At 42.4% G+C, this 20,130-nt stretch overlaps 1 protein-coding gene across 1 annotated transcript; it reads right to left on the bottom strand.

Annotated features, from left to right (window-relative positions):
• Positions 1-469: 469 nt before the first annotated feature.
• LSM1 (LSM1 homolog, mRNA degradation associated) lies at positions 470-19,196 on the bottom strand. Its single transcript, XM_067470681.1, has 4 exons — positions 19,043-19,196; positions 15,088-15,156; positions 5,492-5,607; positions 470-993 (listed from the first exon to the last, which is right to left on the bottom strand). The coding sequence occupies exons 1-4, from the start codon at positions 19,086-19,088 to the stop codon at positions 823-825; spliced, it is 402 nt and encodes a 133-aa protein (XP_067326782.1). The 5' UTR covers positions 19,089-19,196; the 3' UTR covers positions 470-822.
• Positions 19,197-20,130: the final 934 nt, after the last annotated feature.

Raw genomic sequence — 20,130 nt, 5'->3', positions numbered from 1 at the left:
ATGATAGCCATGTATAAATATGTGAGAGGAAGCCACAGGGAGGAGGGAGCAAGCTTGTTTTCTGCTTCCTTGGAGACTAGGACGCGATGGAACAATGGCTTCAAACTACAAGAGAAGAGATTCCATCTGAACATTAGGAAGAACTTCCTGACTGTGAGAGCCGTTCAGCAGTGGAACTCTCTGCCCCGGAGTGTGGTGGAGGGTCCTTCTTTGGAAGCTTTTAAGCAGAGGCTGGATGGCCATTTGTCAGGGGTGATTTGAATGCAATATTCCTGCTTCTTGGCAGGGGGTTGGACTGGATGGCCCAGGAGGTCTCTTCCAACTCTTTGATTCTATGATTCTATGATTCTATGACAAGGGTTTTCACTCCATTTTCTCAAATGCATGTTCTATGCACCCTCAAACCAACATTTAAAGAAAAGCACTTGTTTACTGAAGACCGCCAGTGAAATCTCAAAAGCAACACCCGTTGCAAGAGTCAGATTTTATTCACATGATGCATCGTCGGAGGAGGAATTTCCTTCCCTTCCTCCCTCCTTTGAAATGACACAACGAAAACAGAACACAACCCAGGCTCAACCGAAAGCATTTTGTCCCAAGCCAGAACTCGTAACACTTACATGCGAACACTGGCATCTTTTAGGGTCTTTGGAAACCAGTGATTTTTAGGAAGAAGGAGGAAAAAAAGAGAATAGATCATGATTCAATTGCATTCAATGCTCCAAAAAAAAAGATAAACTAAAATAAAAGGAAATAAGGCAGCAGTCTACCCCGCAAGGTACAAAAATCCTTCCAAAGGAAAACTGTCCATTGTCCATTGGCCTAGTATTCATCCAGAGTGTCGGCCCGCGGGATGGAGAGGCCCCGCTCCTTCAGCGCTTGGACTTTGAGCTTCTCCGACTCCTGCTTGGTTTGCTGCTCCACCCGCTGGATTTCCAGGATCTCCTCGATCGAGACTTGCTGCAAAGGGGTGTCGCTTTCCTTTTCCAGGTCCTGAAATAGGAAAGTGGAAATCCCCTAAAATGAAATGCTCATTCCACTCAATCAGAGCAATCCTAGTTCCAACAGACCTCACTACCTCTGAGGATGCTTGCCATAGATGCAGGCGAAACATCAGGAGAGAATGCCTCTAGACCAGTGTTTCTCAACCTGGGGGTTGTGAGGGGGTGTCAGAGGGTTTACCAAAGACCATCAGAAAAAATAGTATTTTCCGTTGGTCATGGGGGTTCTGTGTGGAAAGTTTGGTCCAATTTTATCGTCAGTGGGGTTGAGAATACTATTTCATTGTGGGTGAACTATAAAGCCCAACAACTACAACTCTCAAATGGCAAAGTCTATTTTCTCCAAACTCTACCAGTGTTCACATTTGGGCATACTGAGTATTTGTACCAAGTTTGGTCCAGATCCATCATTGCTTGAGTCCACAGAGTTTTCTGGATGTAGGTGAACTACAACTTCAAAAACTCAAGATCAATGTCTACCAGACCTTCCCAATATTTTCTCTTGGTCATGGGAATTCTGTGTGTCATGTTTGATTCAATTCCATCACTGATGGAGTTCAGAAGGCTCTTTGATTTTAGGTGAACTATAAATCCCAGCAACTCCAGAATTACACCAAATGACAAAATCAATCACCCCCAACCCCACCAGTATTCACATTTTGGGTGTATCGGGTATTTGTACCAAATTTGGTCCAGGGACTGAAAATACATCCTGCATATCAGATATTTACATTGCCATTCATAACAGGAGCAAAATTACAGTTATGAAGTAGCAACAAAAATAACATTGTGGTTGGGGGTCACCACAACATGAGGACCTGTATTAAGGGGTTGCGGCATTAGGAAGACTGAGAACCACTGCTCTAGACCATGGCCATATAGCCTGAAAAAACCTACAACAGCCCAGTGATTCCGGCCATGAAAGCCTTTGACAATACAATCCTAGTTATGATTTTGGAGTTGGAGTGGGCCCAAATGTCTGGGAATCGGACCCTAAAACCCTAACTTTGGTCCACATCTTGCTGTGTTCACATGCACTGATATACAGGGAGTTTCTAAATGATGGATTCAATTTCAAAGCCATGCATTATTTCCTGATGGCAACATTTCACAATTAGACAAAAGTAAAAAGCACTTTAATGAGTTATCAAGTTGCCAATCATTTCATCCTGAAACAAATCTAAAAAATATTCTCACAAATGGAAAGTCTCTCATCAGCCCTGTATAGCAAGGTCATTGTATTGTATATTGTGAACTAGCCATCCCCTGCCACACGTTGCTGTAGCCCTGTTCTGTCTTCCAGGAGCCTGGTTTGCATTTGCCCCTTAGTTGCATGAAATAGCATCCTTTTGCATTTCCCCCAGGGTTGCTACAGTCTTAGCAGCACCCTGAAAGTTAACTATTAAGAGAGGCTGGAAGCCAGCCTGTAAAGCCTTTTTGCTGCTATTGGCTTGAAAAAGTATTTTTTGGTCTAGAGACTGCCCTTTTTCCTGGGGATGAGATCTCCATTTTGGAGAAGCTCTCCTGCCTTCTTCAATTTAGAAAAAGCCTCAGACGTGCTGGTGGTCAAGCTAGGCAGCTCGCACAGGCCATCGTGAGTACGGTTACCCTCCCGCCTTTGAAACCGGTGCTGAGCTCAGATAGGGGAAGACCTGTTCTTTCTAAAAGATAGCAGCTCAGATCTGGGGCAGAGAATATCTCAGGATTTCTCTGCCATTGCGAGAGGCTCCATTACTTCATCTCCAAACTAACCTTGAGCTCAGATAGGGGAAGACCTGCTCTTTCTAAAGATAGCAGCTCAGGGTTAGGGTAAAGAATCCCAGGATTTTTCTACTGTTGGGTAAGTCAACTCAGCAGCTGAAAAAAGAAGGAAGGAACATCTACATAATTTCACAAGTTGACTGTTTGTGTCTGTAACTGCAACAAGCTGTGCCAAGTCTGTCAAGGACTTTGAGAAATAAGTGTTCAGTTTGATGTTCAAACCTGGAGTGGCCTCAGTTGCTGGGAATCCTAAGCTTCTAAGTAAGGCACTCACAGTTCACCCAGATAAAGAGAGAAGCACATCTTAGTTTTAACTTTATAGTGTCTGGGTGTGACGGCAGAGGCCCAGTCTGTGTATATGTGTTTTGTGTGTGTATGTGTGTGTATATATGTCTGTTTGCATATATATATATATATGGGTGTAAGGGCCCCCGGTGGCGCAGTGGGTTAAAGCGCTGAGCTGCTGAGCTTGTTGATCGAAAGGTCGCAGGTTCGATTCCGGGGAGTGGCGTGAGCTTCCGCTGTCAGCCCTAGCTTCTGCCAACCTAGCAGTTCGAAAACATGTAAATGTGAGTAGATCAATAGGTACCGCTCCGGCGGGAAGGTAAGGGCGCTCCATGCAGTCATGCCGGCCACATGACCTTGGAGGTGTCTACGGACAACGCTGGCTCTTCGGCTTAGAAATGGAGATGAGCACCACACCCCAGAGTCAGACATGACTGGACTTAATGTCAGGAGACTACCTTTACCTTTTTATATATGGGTGTATATATGTGTGTGTATATATATTTGTACATGCTTATTGTGTATATGTGTTGCTTCTCTATATGCATATCTGTGGGTATATATGTATGTATGTGGATATATATGTGTGTGTGCATGTGTGTATGTATATGCATGTGTGCATATGTGTATATTTGCGTTTGTTTGTGCATATATATACGTGTGTGTGTGAATGTGTGCATGTGCATATGTATATGAGTGTATGTGTATATGTATATATGGTGTATTTTTGGGGGTTTTAAGTCTGCTCCGCTGGGATTTTGTGTGTGTGTGTGTGCTTATGTGTGTGTTTATGGGTGATGGTCACTCGTTGGCCTGATAGGTGGTGTATTGTGTCCAAATTTGGTGTCAATTTGTCCAGTGGTTTTTGAGTTATGTTAACCCCACAAATGAACATTACATTTTTATTTATATAGATTATGGCATGAAATTGAGCCAAATTATGTAAGCTGCTCTGAGTCCCCTTCAGGTTGAGAAGAACGGGATAGAAATATATTAATAATAAATAAATAATAAAATAATAGACAGATAAGACATGGAGCAATGGATACAAATTTTGTGTGTTTGGGGGGGGGGGGGGGAGAGATTTCACCTAAGCATTAGGAAGAACTTCCAGATTATAAAAGCTACCCAGCAGTGAAACAGGCTATCTCAGAGTATGGGGACATCTCCTCCTTTAAGCAGGGGCTGGATGGCCATCTGTTGGGAATGCTTTGATTGTGTATTCCTGCCTGGCAGAATGGAATTGGAACATATGGCCCTTGTGTTCTCTTCCGATTTCATTATTATAAGATATCCCAGACAACAAAAGATTTCAGAGAATAGATAAATATTCATATGGAGTAACATATGTGTCTCCAAGAAATAAGGTGAAGCTAGCGCAGGCTTGGGAAAACTTGGGCCCTTCGGGTGTTTTGGACTCCAACTCCCACAATTCCTAACAGCTCTCAGGTCCTGTCCTGTAAACAAAAGGGCTTCAGGCTGTTAGGAATTGTGGGAGTTAAGTCCAAAACACCCAGAGAACCCAAGTTGGCTCATGCCTGGGCTAGCAGGTCTCGCTGATACATTAAAAACCAATACTCTTAAGGTTCTGGAAGCTCATTTTTTTCTTGATTGACTTTTTAGAGGGAAATTATCATTCTTTAAATTCCTAATCTGGTGTGGTTCTCAACACCAGTGCTTCCCAGGTGAGCTGAGATGGAGGACTGGAAATCATTTCTTCCCAATGTACCAGGAATCAGCACTACATTTGTGCTCATGGGGTAGAATAATGAGTGTTAGAGTGACTCAGATCCAGTTATTTCTTATTATTTTGTGATTTTTTAAAATATTGGACTCTGCCTCTTTGCCTCCTAAGCTCTAAATTCTTTACAGTCACATTACATGGCACTTCACACGCTGCTTGCCAATGAGCTGAGGCTCAACTTTTGTATCCTGTTTGTTTTTGGATGCTCTGCTGTATATTTTAGGGTAGTTTTTCCTAACAGTATCTCCCAATCCTCATAGATGTTGGTCAACCGAGAAGCTGCACTTTGTTCATTCTAGATGTTCATTGATCCTTAAGCTTTATATTTTTAAAAGAAGTACACAATCTTGTATGGTTACATACACTGTGCATAACCCACCTTGTTTGCAGCGCTTTTATTTACATACTAACAGAAACAAGATTACCTAAATTCAGAATTAGAAGCGACGAGCTCACATTTGAGACTTTTGGCTAAGACTGATTATTATTATTATTATTATTATTATTATTATTATTATTATTATGGTTAGGTTTTGGGGGGCTAGACATGGACATGGAAATTATTATTATTAATTATTATTATTATTATTATTATTATTATTATTACACCAGAAAAGAATGCAACAACAACAAAAACACTATCAATGAATCAAAACAAAGTCAACAGACATGTTTGAGAATAGGGAAGTAGTTGACTCACAATCTCTCCAAGGAGCACGACGTTCTCGCCCCTCACCACGAAGATGCCCCGCGGGATGTCCCCATACTTTTTCCCCACATGAATGCGCTCCACCGTCTGATGCAACACCAAATTGGCTGAAGAATTAGGGAAGAGAGAAAGGCACAGAGAAATGTAAGGATGTGGCAAGTGGAGTTGGTACATACCTGGCAACCTTCTTTAAGCTTTTGGGAAACTGGACACAAAACGAAGCGAGAAGCAACTGTTTCAACACCTTTTCATTTCTTAAAAAAACTCTTGCAGGGAGAAACGACTTCTCAGTTTGGAGGCAAGCCACATATTTATTTATTTACTTTATTTGTATACCGCTGTTCTCAGCCCTTAAGCGACTCACAGCGGTTAACAACAAGAACAGCAAAAATTCAATGCTACCATCACACGGTATAAAAAACAGTTAACATCATAACATATTATAGGAAAGTATACAATTAACACCAATAGCCATTCACTAGCGTCTCATCACTAAAAACATGATCCAGATCTGTTATCCATTGTTCCATTCCTATGTTCATTACATTCATTGCACTGACTATTCGAACGCCTGCTCAAACAACCAGGTTTTCACTTTTTTGAGGAATACCATTAATGATGGAGCTAGTCTAATGTCTGTGGGAAGGGCGTTCCACAGCCGCGGGGCCACCACTGAGAAGGCTCTATCTCTCGTCCCCGCCAGCCGTGCCTGTGTTGCAGGCGGGATCGAGAGCAGGGCCTCCCTGGAAGATCTCAAAGTCCTGGTGGGTTCATAGGCAGAGATGCGGTCGGATAGGTAGCTTGGGCCGGAACCGTTTAGGGCTTTAAAGGCCAACGCCAGCACTTTGAATTGAGCCCGGTAGCAAATCTGTAGCCAGTGGAGTTGGCGCAGCAGGGGGGTTGTATGCTCCCTGCACTCCACTCCTGTTAGAATCATGGCTGCCGAGCGTTGGACTAGTTGAAGCTTCCGAGCCGTCTTCAAAGGCAACCCCACGTAGAGAGCGTTGCAGTAGTCTAAACGGGATGTAACCAGAGCGTGGACTACCGCGGCCAAGTCAGACTTCCCAAGGTACCTGCTTTGTAGGTAAAAACAAGCACTAAGAATTAGTTTGAAAACTTATATTGCAGTTCAATGTAAGCAGGTGTGTCTGTGGCTTAGTTCCCTCAGTCTGTGGAAGAAGAGTCTTGGTGTTAGTAGGCCTCAGTATGAGAAGGCCTCAGTATTAGTTTGGCGCAGTGTATGAGAGGCGTTAGTCTGAGAGAGCCCTCAGTGTGAGAGGGCCTCAGTAGGAGAAAGGCCTCAGTGTGAGAAGCTTTGGTGAGGAAGCTCAGTCTGAAGACTCCTGTGTGTAAAAAGCTACTGTGATAATCTCCTGTCTAAGTTTGGTCTGAGAGGATGCTCTTTGAGAGTGAAGCTGTTTATGTTGAGATTAACTTCACAATTCAGCAGATGATCAGTTGCACAACTTCAGCACTTTCCAGTAGCTTCTTCCTGCACAGTATTTTCAGTCAACTGCTTCCACAGCCTGCAGTCACGCTGGAACCTTTTACAGACACTTGAGCACATGCCCGGCCATTGTCAGTTTTACCATTATCTTTCCCCCAGTCTAGATGATATTACAAACTTACCACAGCGCACGGTTATATCTTGTCTTAGCAGACAGGTTCTTTAATTACATATAGCCTTTGACGAACAACATCACAGCACAAGGAGAAATATACACTGTACATGACTTCCTTATTTACAATTCTATACAACTACACATAGCAATCTCTGATTGGTTCCCAACTCACTGACTCAACTCAAACCCAGGATTGCATCATTCACAATCACCTGGACTAGGCCAGAACACATTCCCCAAATGATTCCCTATATACAGTTAATGCATGACTCAGTATTTCCAATAGAAGCCCATTAGCAGTGCATGACTCAGCTATATTACATTGCAATACATTGTAAAACCTGACAGTTTATCTGCACGAGAAAGAAGCCCAGCGTGGAAGCTGTTCAAAGAAGGAAGTATGTCTGTGTTATGGAAACCTTGTTTTTGTAAACAGTGCAATCATATTATTTTGCAATAAAGAAAAGCCTCCTATGGAAGATATAACATTGGTCTGTGGGTTTTTGTCATTTTTATCACTTTGGGCTACTGGTGCTGGGTTGCGCTGCTGCTAATAAGTTGCTCTGCTGTACATTCATATGGAGCAGCGTTTCTCAACCTGGAGGTCAGGACCCCTAGGGGGGTCACGAGGGGGTGTCAAAGGGGTCCCCAAAGACCATCAGAAAGCACAGTATTTTATGTTGGTCATGGGAGCTCTATGTAAGAAGTTTGGCCCAATTCCATTGTTGATGGAGTTCAGAATGCTCTTTGGTTGTAGGGGAACTATAAATCCCAGCAACTACAACTCCCAAATGTCAAAGGTCTATTTTCCCCAAACTCCACTAATCTTCATATTTGGGCATATTGAGTATTTGTGCCAAGTTTGGTCCAGATCCATAATTGTTTGAGTCCACAGTGCTCTCTGGATATAGGTGAACTACAACTCACAAACTCAAGATCAATGCCCACCAAACCCCTCCAGTATTTTCTGTTGGTCATGGGAGTTCTGTGTGGGAAGTTTGGCTCAATTCTATCTTCGGTGGGGTTCAGAATGCTCTTTGGTTGTAGGTGAACTATAAATCCCAGCGACAACTCCCAAATGTCAAAGGTCTATTTCCCCCAAACTCCACCAGTCTTCACATTTAGGCATATTGAGTATTTGTGCCAAGTTTGGTCCAGATCCATAATTGTTTGAGTCCACAGTGATCTCTGGATGTAGGTGAACTACAACTCCAAAACTCAAGGTCAAGGCCCACCAAACCCTCCCATATTTTCTGTTGGCCATGGGAGTTCTGTGTGCCAACTTTGGCCGATTTCCATTGTTGGTGGAGTTCAGAATGCTCTTTGACTGTAGGTGACCTATAAATCCCAGCAACTACAATGATAAAACCAATCCCCCCCAACCCCACCAGTATTCAAATTTGGGCGTATCGGGTATTTGTGCCAAATTTGGTCCAGTGAATGGAAAGACATCCTGCAGATCAGATATTTACATGACGATTCATAACAGTAGCAAAATGACAGTTGTGAAGTAGCAACGAAAATAATGTTATGGTTGGGGGTCACCACAACATGAGGGACTGTATTAAGGGGTCGCGGCATTAGGAAGGTTGAGAAACACTGATATGGAGGGTCTTTGTAAAATAAGCCCACTCGCCCAATATATCCAATCAGAGACAGTCTCTGGGTAAATGGCCAAACTGAGAGAGATGGGGCAACCAGAACCCTTTTGCTGCCGCAAGGAAAAGAATGACACAACGTACTAAAAGCCTGGCATTCCCCACTGAGGTGGAGGCTATTGATATTGATGTATGCTTTCAAGTCATTTCTAATTTATGGCAAGCCTAAAGCAAAAATATTCTAGAGTTTTCTTGGCAAGATTTGTTTATAAGGGAGGTTGGATTCTATGACAGGGACCTGAACCCTGTTTTTTTAGTCCACAATTCAGACCACTACATTGCACTGAGTCTGTTAAAATAATCAAACTGCAGTCTAGTGATAAGGTTATGGGATTTCACAACTATCTAAACCTCTGCAGAGCTTGTAAAAGTTATGTTTTTGGATTGTCTGACTTGGGAAGTCTGACTTGGCCACGGTGGTACACGCTCTGGTCACATCCCGCCTTGACTACTGCAACGCTCTCTACGTGGGGCTGCCCTTGAAGACGGCCCGGAAGCTTCAGCTAGTACAGCACGCGGCAGCCATGTTACTAACAGGAGCAGGACGCAGGGAGCATACAACGCCCTTGTTGTTCCAGCTCCACTGGCTGCCGATCTGCTACCGGGCCCAATTTAAGGTGCTGGTGTTATCCTACAAAGCCCTAAACGGTTCCGGCCCAAAATACCTTTCGGACCGCATCTCGGCCTATGAGCCCACGAGGACCTTGAGATCGTCTGGGGAGGCCCTTCTCTCGATCCCGCCTGCCTCACAGGCACGTCTGGCGGGGACGAGAGAGAGGGCCTTCTCGGTGGTGGCCCCCCGGCTGTGGAACACCCTCCCTGTTGACATCAGACAGGCGCCCTCCCTTATGTCCTTCCGCAAGAGCCTGAAGACATGGCTCTTTGAGAAGGCATTTAATTAAGTGCTACAGTAACTGGAAATGACAACCGGAACGGAATACGACTACGGGACTGATTATGATTCTACGACAAGACGAAGCGGATCTTTTTAGTGTAATTAGATGTTTGTGTAGTAGGGATATGTTGGTTACTGTCATGTTGACTCACTGTAAACTGTTTTTTATGTGTTGTACACCGCCACGAGTCGCCCCAGGGCTGAGAGCGGCGGTTAATAAATGCATCAAATAAATAAATAAATAAATAAATAAATTGTAACTTCCAGAATGCCAGCTGGGGATTCTGAAAGCTTTATTCCAAAGAGTAAATTTTTCAAGGCTTGAATTTCTGTACCACATCATTTGCACAAAGGATGCCTGCATCACAAGTACGTCTGGCCGGGATGAGAGAAAGGGCCTTCTCAGTGGTGGCCCCTCGGCTGTGGAACGCCCTTCCTAGAGAAATTAGATCAGACCCCTTCCTGTTAGCATTTCAGAGGAAAGTGAAGACCTGGTTGTTCGAGCAGGCATTTGAATAGGCAGTGTAATGAATATAGGAATATGGAACAATTGGATGATGAGACTGGATCTTGCTTTTAATTATGAGACGATAATGAGATGTTATATGATGTTTGATTGATTGTTTATCATGCTATTGTTTTAATTGTTTTTAACTGTTTTATGATGTTTTGAGCATTGAATTTTACTATTGTGAACCGCTCTGAGTCGCCCGAGGGCTGAGAAGATATAAATATAGTAAATAATAATAATAAATGATTACACTTAAGGTAGCAAACAATACAAAAATAGCAATAAAAAGAAAATAAAGGAACACCAGTACCTATGGACCCTTCCCCTCAGCACCAACTGCCGCTCTGGGCCGGAGTGAAGAAAGAGGGGGCCAGGGGACAGTTCCATCTTGTCTCCTGTGCTATTCTAATAATATAATATAATGTATTGTCGAAGGCTTTCATGGCCGGAACCACTCAGTTCTTGTGGGTTTTTTCGGGCTATATGGCCATGTTCTAGAGGCATTTCTCCTGACGTTTCGCCTGCATCTATGGCAGGCTTCCTCAGAGGTCTGCTGGAGCTGGGAAAAAAGGGGTTTATATATCTGTGGACTGACCAGGGTGAGACAAAAGGCTTTTGTAAGTTGGGCTAGGTGTGAATCTTTTCAACTGACCACCTTGATTAGCATACAATGGGCTGACTGTGCCTGGAGCAAACTCTTTTTGCACGGTCTGCCAAGGCTTTAATGGTGCTTCTTTTTTGACTTTTGTGACCCAAGTCAAAAAAGAAGCACCATTAAAGCCTTGGCAGACCGTGCAAAAAGAATCTGTGAACCCCATCTCCTCCAAGATGAACTGAACCACCTCAACTGGGCTCTACAGGCCAATGGATATTCCACCTCAGACATCAGAAGAGCTGCAAGACCAAGAACAAGCCACAAGAGTAAAGATGATCCACCCAGAGGAAAAGTGTTCCTGCCATACATCAAGGGAACCACTGACCGCATAGGGAAGCTGATGAGGAAACACAACATACAAACAATCTACAAACCCACCAAGAAAATCCAACAAATGCTACGTTCAGCAAAGGACAAGAGGGATCCTCTCACCTCTGCAGGAGTCTACCGTATACCATGCAGCTGTGGACAAGTCTACATAGGGACCACCAAACGCAGCAATGCCCAGACACGCATCAAGGAACATGAAAGGCACTGCAGACGACTTCAACCAGAGAAATCAGCCATAGCAGAGCACCTGATGAACCAACCTGGACACAGCATTTTATTTGAGAACACAAAAATGCTGGACCACTCTCACAACCACCATGTCAGACTACACAGAGAAGCCATTGAAATCCACAAACATGTGGACAATTTCAACAGAAAGGAAGAAACCATAAAAATGAACAAAATCTGGCTACCAGTATTAAAAAATTCTAAAATTAAAACAGCAGAGAGAAAAACAGGCAGGGACTTCTAAGCACCCTTCATTAAGAGTTTGCTCCAGGCACAGTCAGCCCATTGTATGCTAATCAAGGTGGTCAGTTGAAAAGATTCACACCTAGCCCAACTTACAAAAGCCTTTTGTCTCACCCTGGTCAGTCCACAGATATATAAACCCCTTTTTTCCCAGCTCCAGCAGACCTCTGAGGAAGCCTGCCATAGATGCAGGCGAAACGTCAGGAGAAATGCCTCTAGAACATGGCCATATAGCCCGAAAAAACCCACAAGAACCGAATATAATATAATGTAATATAATATATTATATATAAATATAATATTTATATTATAATAATGTAATGCAACATAATGCTAATAATATGATATTATAATTATATATTTATATTACATGTAATATTACTAATCATATTACAATATAATGGTATAGCACAATATAGTAATATTTATTTATTTATTTATTTTACTTTACTTGTATACCGCAGTTTCTCAGCCCAACAGGCGACTCAACGCGGTTTACAACAAGGATAAAAATCAGACAAAGATATACAATTTAAAACCCTAATAGCATGGTATACAATATTAATAACAATAAACAACACAATACATCTCATAACTAGAGTCGTGATCCAGTTCGTCGTCCGTTTTTCCATTCCTGTATCATAACATTCATTGCACTGTTGGTCCGAATGCCCGCTCAAACATCCAAGTTTTTAATCTTCTTCGAAACACCATTAGTGAGGGGGCTGATCTAACCTCCATGGGAAGGGCGTTCCACAGCCGGGGGGGCCACCACAGAAAAGGCCCTGTCTCTCGTCCCCGCCAATAGTGATTTTGTACTATGCTAATAATATAATATATTGTATGTATATGTACCTTGTAAGCTGCTCTGAGTCCCCTTTGGGGTGAGAAGGGTGGCATATAAATGTGTAAATAAATAAATAAATAAATAAATAATACTTACTCACTTAGTCCCCCATGTAACTTATCTAACTATGTTATTATTTATGGAGAGCATCTGATCAAGCCTTTTGCTCCCCAAATACAAATCACTTAGCACTAAAAGCATATCATAATCAGTGTGGCATTCTACTTTCTACTTCTAAGGCAATGTTCTAGGTCACTGTTCATGAATACAGGGGCCAGATCTCATGATATACACATACACAAATGCATATGTATGTATATATACCATATTCTTATTTTTGCTACAACACGGATTCTTTAAGCACTTAGCACCCCCTAGCGGAGCAGCAGATCTCCAACGCTGGAAGGAGTAACACAGGTGTGTACCCTCAAGTTACATGTTACTGGTGGTTTGTTGGCATCTTCTTCAAATGCAGTTAAACCGCAACTCCCTTTATCCATCACTTACTGGCTATGTTTTTTAGGGACTGGCTAATGCAGGGGTCCACAAACTTTTTAAACAGAGGGCCAGGTCATAGTCTCTCAAACTGTTGGAGGGCCGGATTATAATTTGAAAAAAAAAATGAATAAATTCCTATGCACAGTGCACATATCTTATTTGTAGTGCAAAAAACACTTTAAAACAATACAATAATTAAAATGAAGAACTACTTTAACAACTACTTGACATTTGGGAGCTATAGTTGCTGGGATTTACAGTTCAACTGCAATCAAAGAGCATTCTGAACCCCACCAATTATAAAATTGAGCCAAACTTACCACACAGAAGCCCCATAGTCAACAGATGGTCTTGCGACCGGCTCAGGGGTCCCGACGACGGCGAAAGCGCAAGGTGGGCGAGGAGGCTTGGCGTAAAGTTCGACCTTGCGCTGAGATCCCCTCGCCCGCTTCTCGCCCTCACTGAATGGCAAAAGCGGGAGGCAGGCAAGGGGGCTTGGCGCGAAGCTAGGCCTTGCGCCGAGTTCCCCTCGCCCGCCTCACACCCTCGCCAAATGGTGAAAGTGCGCGGCAGGTAAAGGAGCCCTCACCTGGCCTGCGCCCTTGGGGCGGGGCCAATGGAGGCAGCCTCGTGACCCTTCTGAAATGGCCAGGCAACCCCCAGGTTGAGAACAGCTGACAAATACTAAACATTTCCCTCTCTTTTATTTACATTCACCCCTGTGCTCCCCTTCTCCAGAGCCATCTCTTTCCCTAAAATCCCACCAAAAAATCAGTTCTTCATTTGGAAGTAAATTCCCATCTTATTTTTCCAATAATTTTTCTAGAAATTTTCTCCAGATACTTTCAAATACATTTTTTTAACATAATCCCTTCTTTGCTTTTAAGCGCATCTCAATTTTCAAAACAATAAAATCAAAAAAAGTTGTTGTTGTTGTTCATTCGTTCAGTCGTCTCCGACTCTTCGTGACCTCATGGACCAGCCCACGCCAGAGCTCCCTGTCGGCCGTCACCACCCCCAGCTCCTTCAAGGTCAGTCCAGTCACTTCAAGGATGCCATCCATCCATCTTGCCCTTGGTCGGCCCCTCTTCCTTTTACCTTCCACTTTCCCCAGCATAACTGTCTTCTCTAGGCTTTGCTGTCTCCTCATGATGTGGCCAAAGTACTTCAACTTTGTCTCTAGTATCCTTCCCTCCAGTGAGGAGCCGGGCTTTATTTCCTGGAGGATGGACTGCTTGGATCTTCTCGCAGTCCAAGGCACTCCCAGAACTTTCATAGAATCATAGAATCATAGAATCAAAGAGTTGGAAGAGACCTCATGGGCCATCCAGTCCAACCCCCTGCCAAGAAGCAGGAATATTGCATTCAAATCACCCCTGACAAATGGCCATCCAGCCTCTGCTTAAAAGCTTCCAAAGAAGGAGCCTCCACCACACTCCGGGGCAGAGAGTTCCACTGCTGAACGGCTCTCACAGTCAGGAAGTTCTTCCTAATGTTTCCTCCAACACCACAGCTCAAAAGCATCTCTCTTCCTTCGCTCAGCCTTCCATAAGGTCCAGTTCTCACATCCGTAGGTTAATACAGGGAATACCATGGCTTTGACTAGGCGGATCAAAGTATCTTCTCTCAAATGTGATGCACAGCGGCGAAAAGTGTAATTTGGGCATTACAGTTGCTGCTTGCTTACAAATTGCTTCTTTAAACACAAAAGTTATCCAGCAATGGAAAAGAAAACCTTTGTGTACATCTACATTGTAGAATGAATCCACTTTAATTGCCTTGATTCAGTGCTATGGTTTTACAAGGTCTTGTTCCTTCTCTGACAAAGTTTGTACCAAACTACAAATCCCAGGATGACATCCCTTAAAGAGGAGCTCCAAGTGCTCCTGGAGAAGTTTGCCCTTTTGCTTTGGCTCAGCATTACAATTATGTATTACACAAATCTAATGCGCACCCCAATTTTGGCAAGGTAATTTTGTCAAAAATGGTGACCATGAGACTCAAGTAAATACGACATTTTCCTTTGGATAGCTGGGCATCTTTGGATAGCTTTGCAAAGTTCGCCACCCAAAAAAGTAAGGTAAACTTTTAAGGGCTTACCAAACTGGTCGATGCTGCGCAAATACCCAATCAGCGTCCTGCCATCTCTGAGGAGAACCAAATGTTTCTCTGTAGGGAAAGAAAGAAAGAAGGGAAAAAGGGAAATTGGGATCACCAACATGTCCAACTCTTTATAGTTCTCACATTAGATACAACCATAATGCATGGGGTGAAGACCCAAAATTAACAAAAATATCAGCCCTGGCCTTGTCTTACTCAACTGCTGAGTACACCTGGAACAATTCCATCAGTGCTGCCTCCGGAAAATCCTGCAAATCTCTTGGAAAGACAAGCGGACAAATGTTAACGTGCTGGAAGAAGCAAAGACCACCAGAACTGAAGCGATGGTCCTCCGCCATCAACTCCGCTGGACCAGCCACGTTTTCCGGATGTCCGACCACCATCTCCCAAAGCAGTTGCTCTACTCCGAACTCTGGTTGCTTCTGGATCCCACTGGAGCATTGCAGCGCACCCAAATACCTGGGAGTCACTCTGGACAATTCTCTGACCTACAAGAAGCACTTCCTGAACATCAAACAAAAAGTGGGTGCTAGAAACAATAACATACGAAAGCTGACTGGCACAACCTGGGGATCACAACCAGACACAGTGAAGACATCTGCCCTTGGGCTATGCTACTCTGCTGCTGAGTACGCATGCCCAGTGTGGAACACATCTCACCACACTAAAACAGTGGATGTGGCTCTTAATGAGACATGCCGCATTATCACGGGATGTCTGCGCCCTACACCACTGGAGAAATTACACTGCCTAGCCGGTATTGCACCACCTGACATCCGCTGGGAAGTAGCAGCCAATAGTGAAAGGACCAAGGCAGAGACATCTCCAGCTCATCCCTTGTTTGGCTATCAGCCAGCATGTCAACGACTCAAATCAAGAAATAGTTTTCTAAGATCTACAGAGACACTCGCTGGAACACCTCAGCAAGCGAGAGTTCAAAAGTGGCAGGCTCAAACCCAGCACCTCAATCCATGGGTGATACCAGATGAGAGACTCCCCCCTGGGCACACAGAAGACTGGGAGACTTGGAAGGCACTGAACAGACTGCGCTCTGGCACCATGAGATGCAGAGCCAATCTTAAGAAATGGGGCCACAAAGTGGAATCCACGGCATGCGAGTGTAGAGAAGAGCACACCACTGACCACCTGCTGCAATGCACCCTGAGCCCTGCCACATGCACGATGGAGGACCTTCTTGCAGCAACACCAGAGGCACTCCAAGCGGCCAGATACTGGTCAAGGGACATTTAATCAGCTACCAAGTGTGCAAAATTTGTGTTTTTGTTTTTTTTTATCTGTTTGTTTGTTTTGTTCTGTTAGAAATGTAATACAATGTTCTGGTTGCGGATGACACGATAAATATAAATAAATACTCCGAACTCAAGAATGGAAAATGGAAAGTTGGTAGGCAGGAAAAGAGATTGAAAAGTGGACTCAAAGCCAACCTTAAAAACTCTGGCATAGACACTGAGAACTGGGAAGCCCTGGCCCTTGAGCGCTCCAGCTGGAGGTCAGCTGTGACCAGCAGTGCTGTAGAATTTGAAGAGGCATGAATGGAGGACGAAAGAGAGAAACGTGCCAAGAGGAAGGCGTGTAAAGCCAACCCTGACCGGGACTGCCTTCCACACATATATATATATACACATACACTCTTATACATATACACATGCACATACACACATATATATACACATCCAAGCACACACAAATATACACACATACATCTACATACACACACATATATGTATATACACATGCACCCACAAATATACACATACACACATATATAAACACAAATATGCATATAGACAAGCACACATATACACACAATATACATATACAAATATAAACATACAAATATATATACACATACACTATTATGCACACATACATACACGTGTGTATGTGTGTATATATATATATATATATATATATATATATATATACCCAAGCACACACAAATATACACATATACATTTACATACACACACATATATAGACATGCACACATAAATACACACATATATAAACACAAATATGCACATAGACAAGGGCACACATACACATAATATACATATACAAATGTAAACACACATGTACTCTTATACATATACACATGCACACATACACACACACATAAACAATTATGCATATAGACAAGCACACACATATACACAATATACATATAAGCACACAAATATATATATGCACACATATATACACATCTACACACACATATATATATACATATACATATATATGGGTATATCTGTGTGTGTGCATATGTATGTGTGTGTAGATGTGTATATATGTGTGCATATATATATTTGTGTGCTTATATTTGTATATATATAAATTGTGTATATGTATGAATATATATAAATATATACACGTAAATACACATACATACACACAAATATAAACAAATATGCATATAGACAAGCACACACATATACACTATATACACATACAAATATAAACACACAAATATATCTATGCACAGATATATACACATCTACACACATATACACCCCCATATATATATGGGTATATCTGTGTGAGTGCATATGTATGTGTGTGGAGATGTGTATATATGTGTGCATATATATATATATATATATATATATATTTGAGTGTTTATATTTATGTATATTGTGTATATGTATGAATATATATATATATATACACGTAAACATACATACACACATATATAAACAAATATGCATATAGACAAGCACACACATATACATAATATACATATACAAATATTAACACACAAATATATATATATATATATATATATATATACACACACACACACACACACACACATATATATATGGGTATATATGTGTGTGTGCATACACATCTACACAGATCTACACACACTCACACATATATATATATATGGGTATATCTGTGTGTGTGCATATGTATGTGTGTGTAGATGTGAATATATGTGTGCATATCTATATTTGTGTGTTTATATTTGTTTATGTATATTGTGTATCTGTATGAAAATATATATATACACGTAAACACATACATACACAGATATATAAACAAATATGCATATAGACAAGCACACACATATACACAATATACATATACAAATATTAACACACAAATATACATATACACACATATACACCCATATATATATATATATATATATATATATATATATATATACACACACACACACACACACACATATATACATATATATATACACATATACACACACACACACACGGGTATATCTGTGTGTGTGCATATGGATGTGTGTGTAGATGTGTACATTTGTGTGCTTATATTTGTATATGTATATTGTGTATAAGTATGAATAAATACACGTAAACACACATATACACACAGATACACAAATATATATAGACACACACACACACTAAACACACATATATACACAGATACACAAATATATATAGACACACACACACACTAAACACACATATACACACAGATACACAAATATATATAGACACACACACACACTAAACACACATATACACACAGATACACAAATATATATAGACACACACACACACTAAACACACATATATACACAGATACACAAATATATATAGACACACACACACACACTAAACACACATATACACACAGATACACAAATATATATAGACACACACACACACACTAAACACACATATATACACAGATACACAAATATATTTACACTAAACCCACATATTACACACTAGGACACAGCAACGCGTGGCAGGGGACGGCTAGTACAAAATACAAATAATATTAACCAAATATGTAATATAATAAAATAAACAAAATACAAATTAATACAAACAAATGGTTAAATGAATTAAACTATCACTAAAACAATATATTTTCGAAAATGAGAATCCTCTCTCTCTGTCTCTCAGTCTCCCAGACTCACTGTCGATGTCCTGGATGAGGCTGGCCGTCCCCGGCATGTAGTTCATCTTGGCCCCGGAGCCCTCGCCTGAGTGGGCCTGCGACGGAGCCTGCTGCCCGGCTCCCGGCCCGGAAGCACACGCTCCGCCCGGGCAGGAAGGAGAAGGAGAGTACGGCATGGGGGCGGGGCCGGGGAGAGGGCGGGGCCGGACTTAAGTAGGCGGGGTTTGCTCAGGAGGGGCGTGGTCTCTCGAGAAGGGGGCGGGGCCTACCCAGAGGGGGCGGGGCGGGAGAGAAATGGCCTAAATAGACTATGTCCCTCCACTTTGCTGCTCCACTTTTTAAAGTCATAATATCCCTGTTATAATCAGACTGGAAGTAAACACCAAGGTTACAACAACATAGAATCATAGAATCAAAGAGTTGGAAGAGACCTCATGGGCCATCCAGTCCAACCCCATTCTGCCAAGAAGCAGGAATGTTGCATTCAAATCACCCCTGACAGATGGCCATCCAGCCTCTGCTTAAAAGCTTCCAAAGAAGGAGCCTCCACCACACTCCGGGGCAGAGACTTCCACTGCTGAACGGCTCTCACAGTCAGGAAGTTCTTCCTCATGTTCAGATGGAATCTCCTCTCTTGTAGTTTGAAGCCATTGTTCCGCGTCCTAGTCTCCAAGAAAGCAGAAAACAAGCTTGCTCCCTCCTCCCTGTGGCTTCCTCTCACATATTTATACATGGCTATCATATCTCCTCTCAGCCTTCTCTTCTTCAGGCTAAACATGCCCAGTTCCCCAAGCCGCTCCTCATAGGGCTTGTTCTCCAGACCCTTGATCATTTTAGTCGCCCTCCTCTGGACACATTCCAGCTTGTCAATATCTCTCTTGAATTGTGGTGCCCAGAATTGGACACAATATTCCAGATGTGGTCTAACCAAAGCAGAATAGAGGGGTAGCATTACTTCCTTACATCTAGACACTATGCTCCTATTGATGCATGCATAGTGCATGCATCTATTATAGAACTCCAGTATGCTGATGACAACGTCATCTGTGCACATTCAGAAGAAGACCTTACTTAATGTATTGTCGAAGGCTTTCATGGCTGGAATCA

The sequence above is a fragment of the Anolis sagrei genome, chromosome 7 (genome assembly GCF_037176765.1).
Source record: "Anolis sagrei isolate rAnoSag1 chromosome 7, rAnoSag1.mat, whole genome shotgun sequence".
Lineage (NCBI taxonomy): Eukaryota > Metazoa > Chordata > Lepidosauria > Squamata > Dactyloidae > Anolis > Anolis sagrei.
Note: the sequence above shows the minus strand (reverse complement) of the source record. Positions and strands in the feature narration are given on the sequence as shown.

What these genes read in the sequence shown, in the direction of transcription:
- LSM1 (XM_067470681.1), bottom strand. Translation starts at nt 19,088, where the DNA reads ATGAACTACATGCCGGGGACGGCCAGCCTCATCCAGGACATCGACA. An exon ending in GCGCAGCATCGACCAGTTTG is followed by an intron (nt 5,608 to 15,087) that starts GTAAGCCCTTAA and finishes CTAATTCTTCAG; the next exon opens with CCAATTTGGTGTTGCATCAG. An exon ending in TCGTGCTCCTTGGAGAGATT is followed by an intron (nt 994 to 5,491) that starts GTGAGTCAACTA and finishes TTCCTATTTCAG; the next exon opens with GACCTGGAAAAGGAAAGCGA.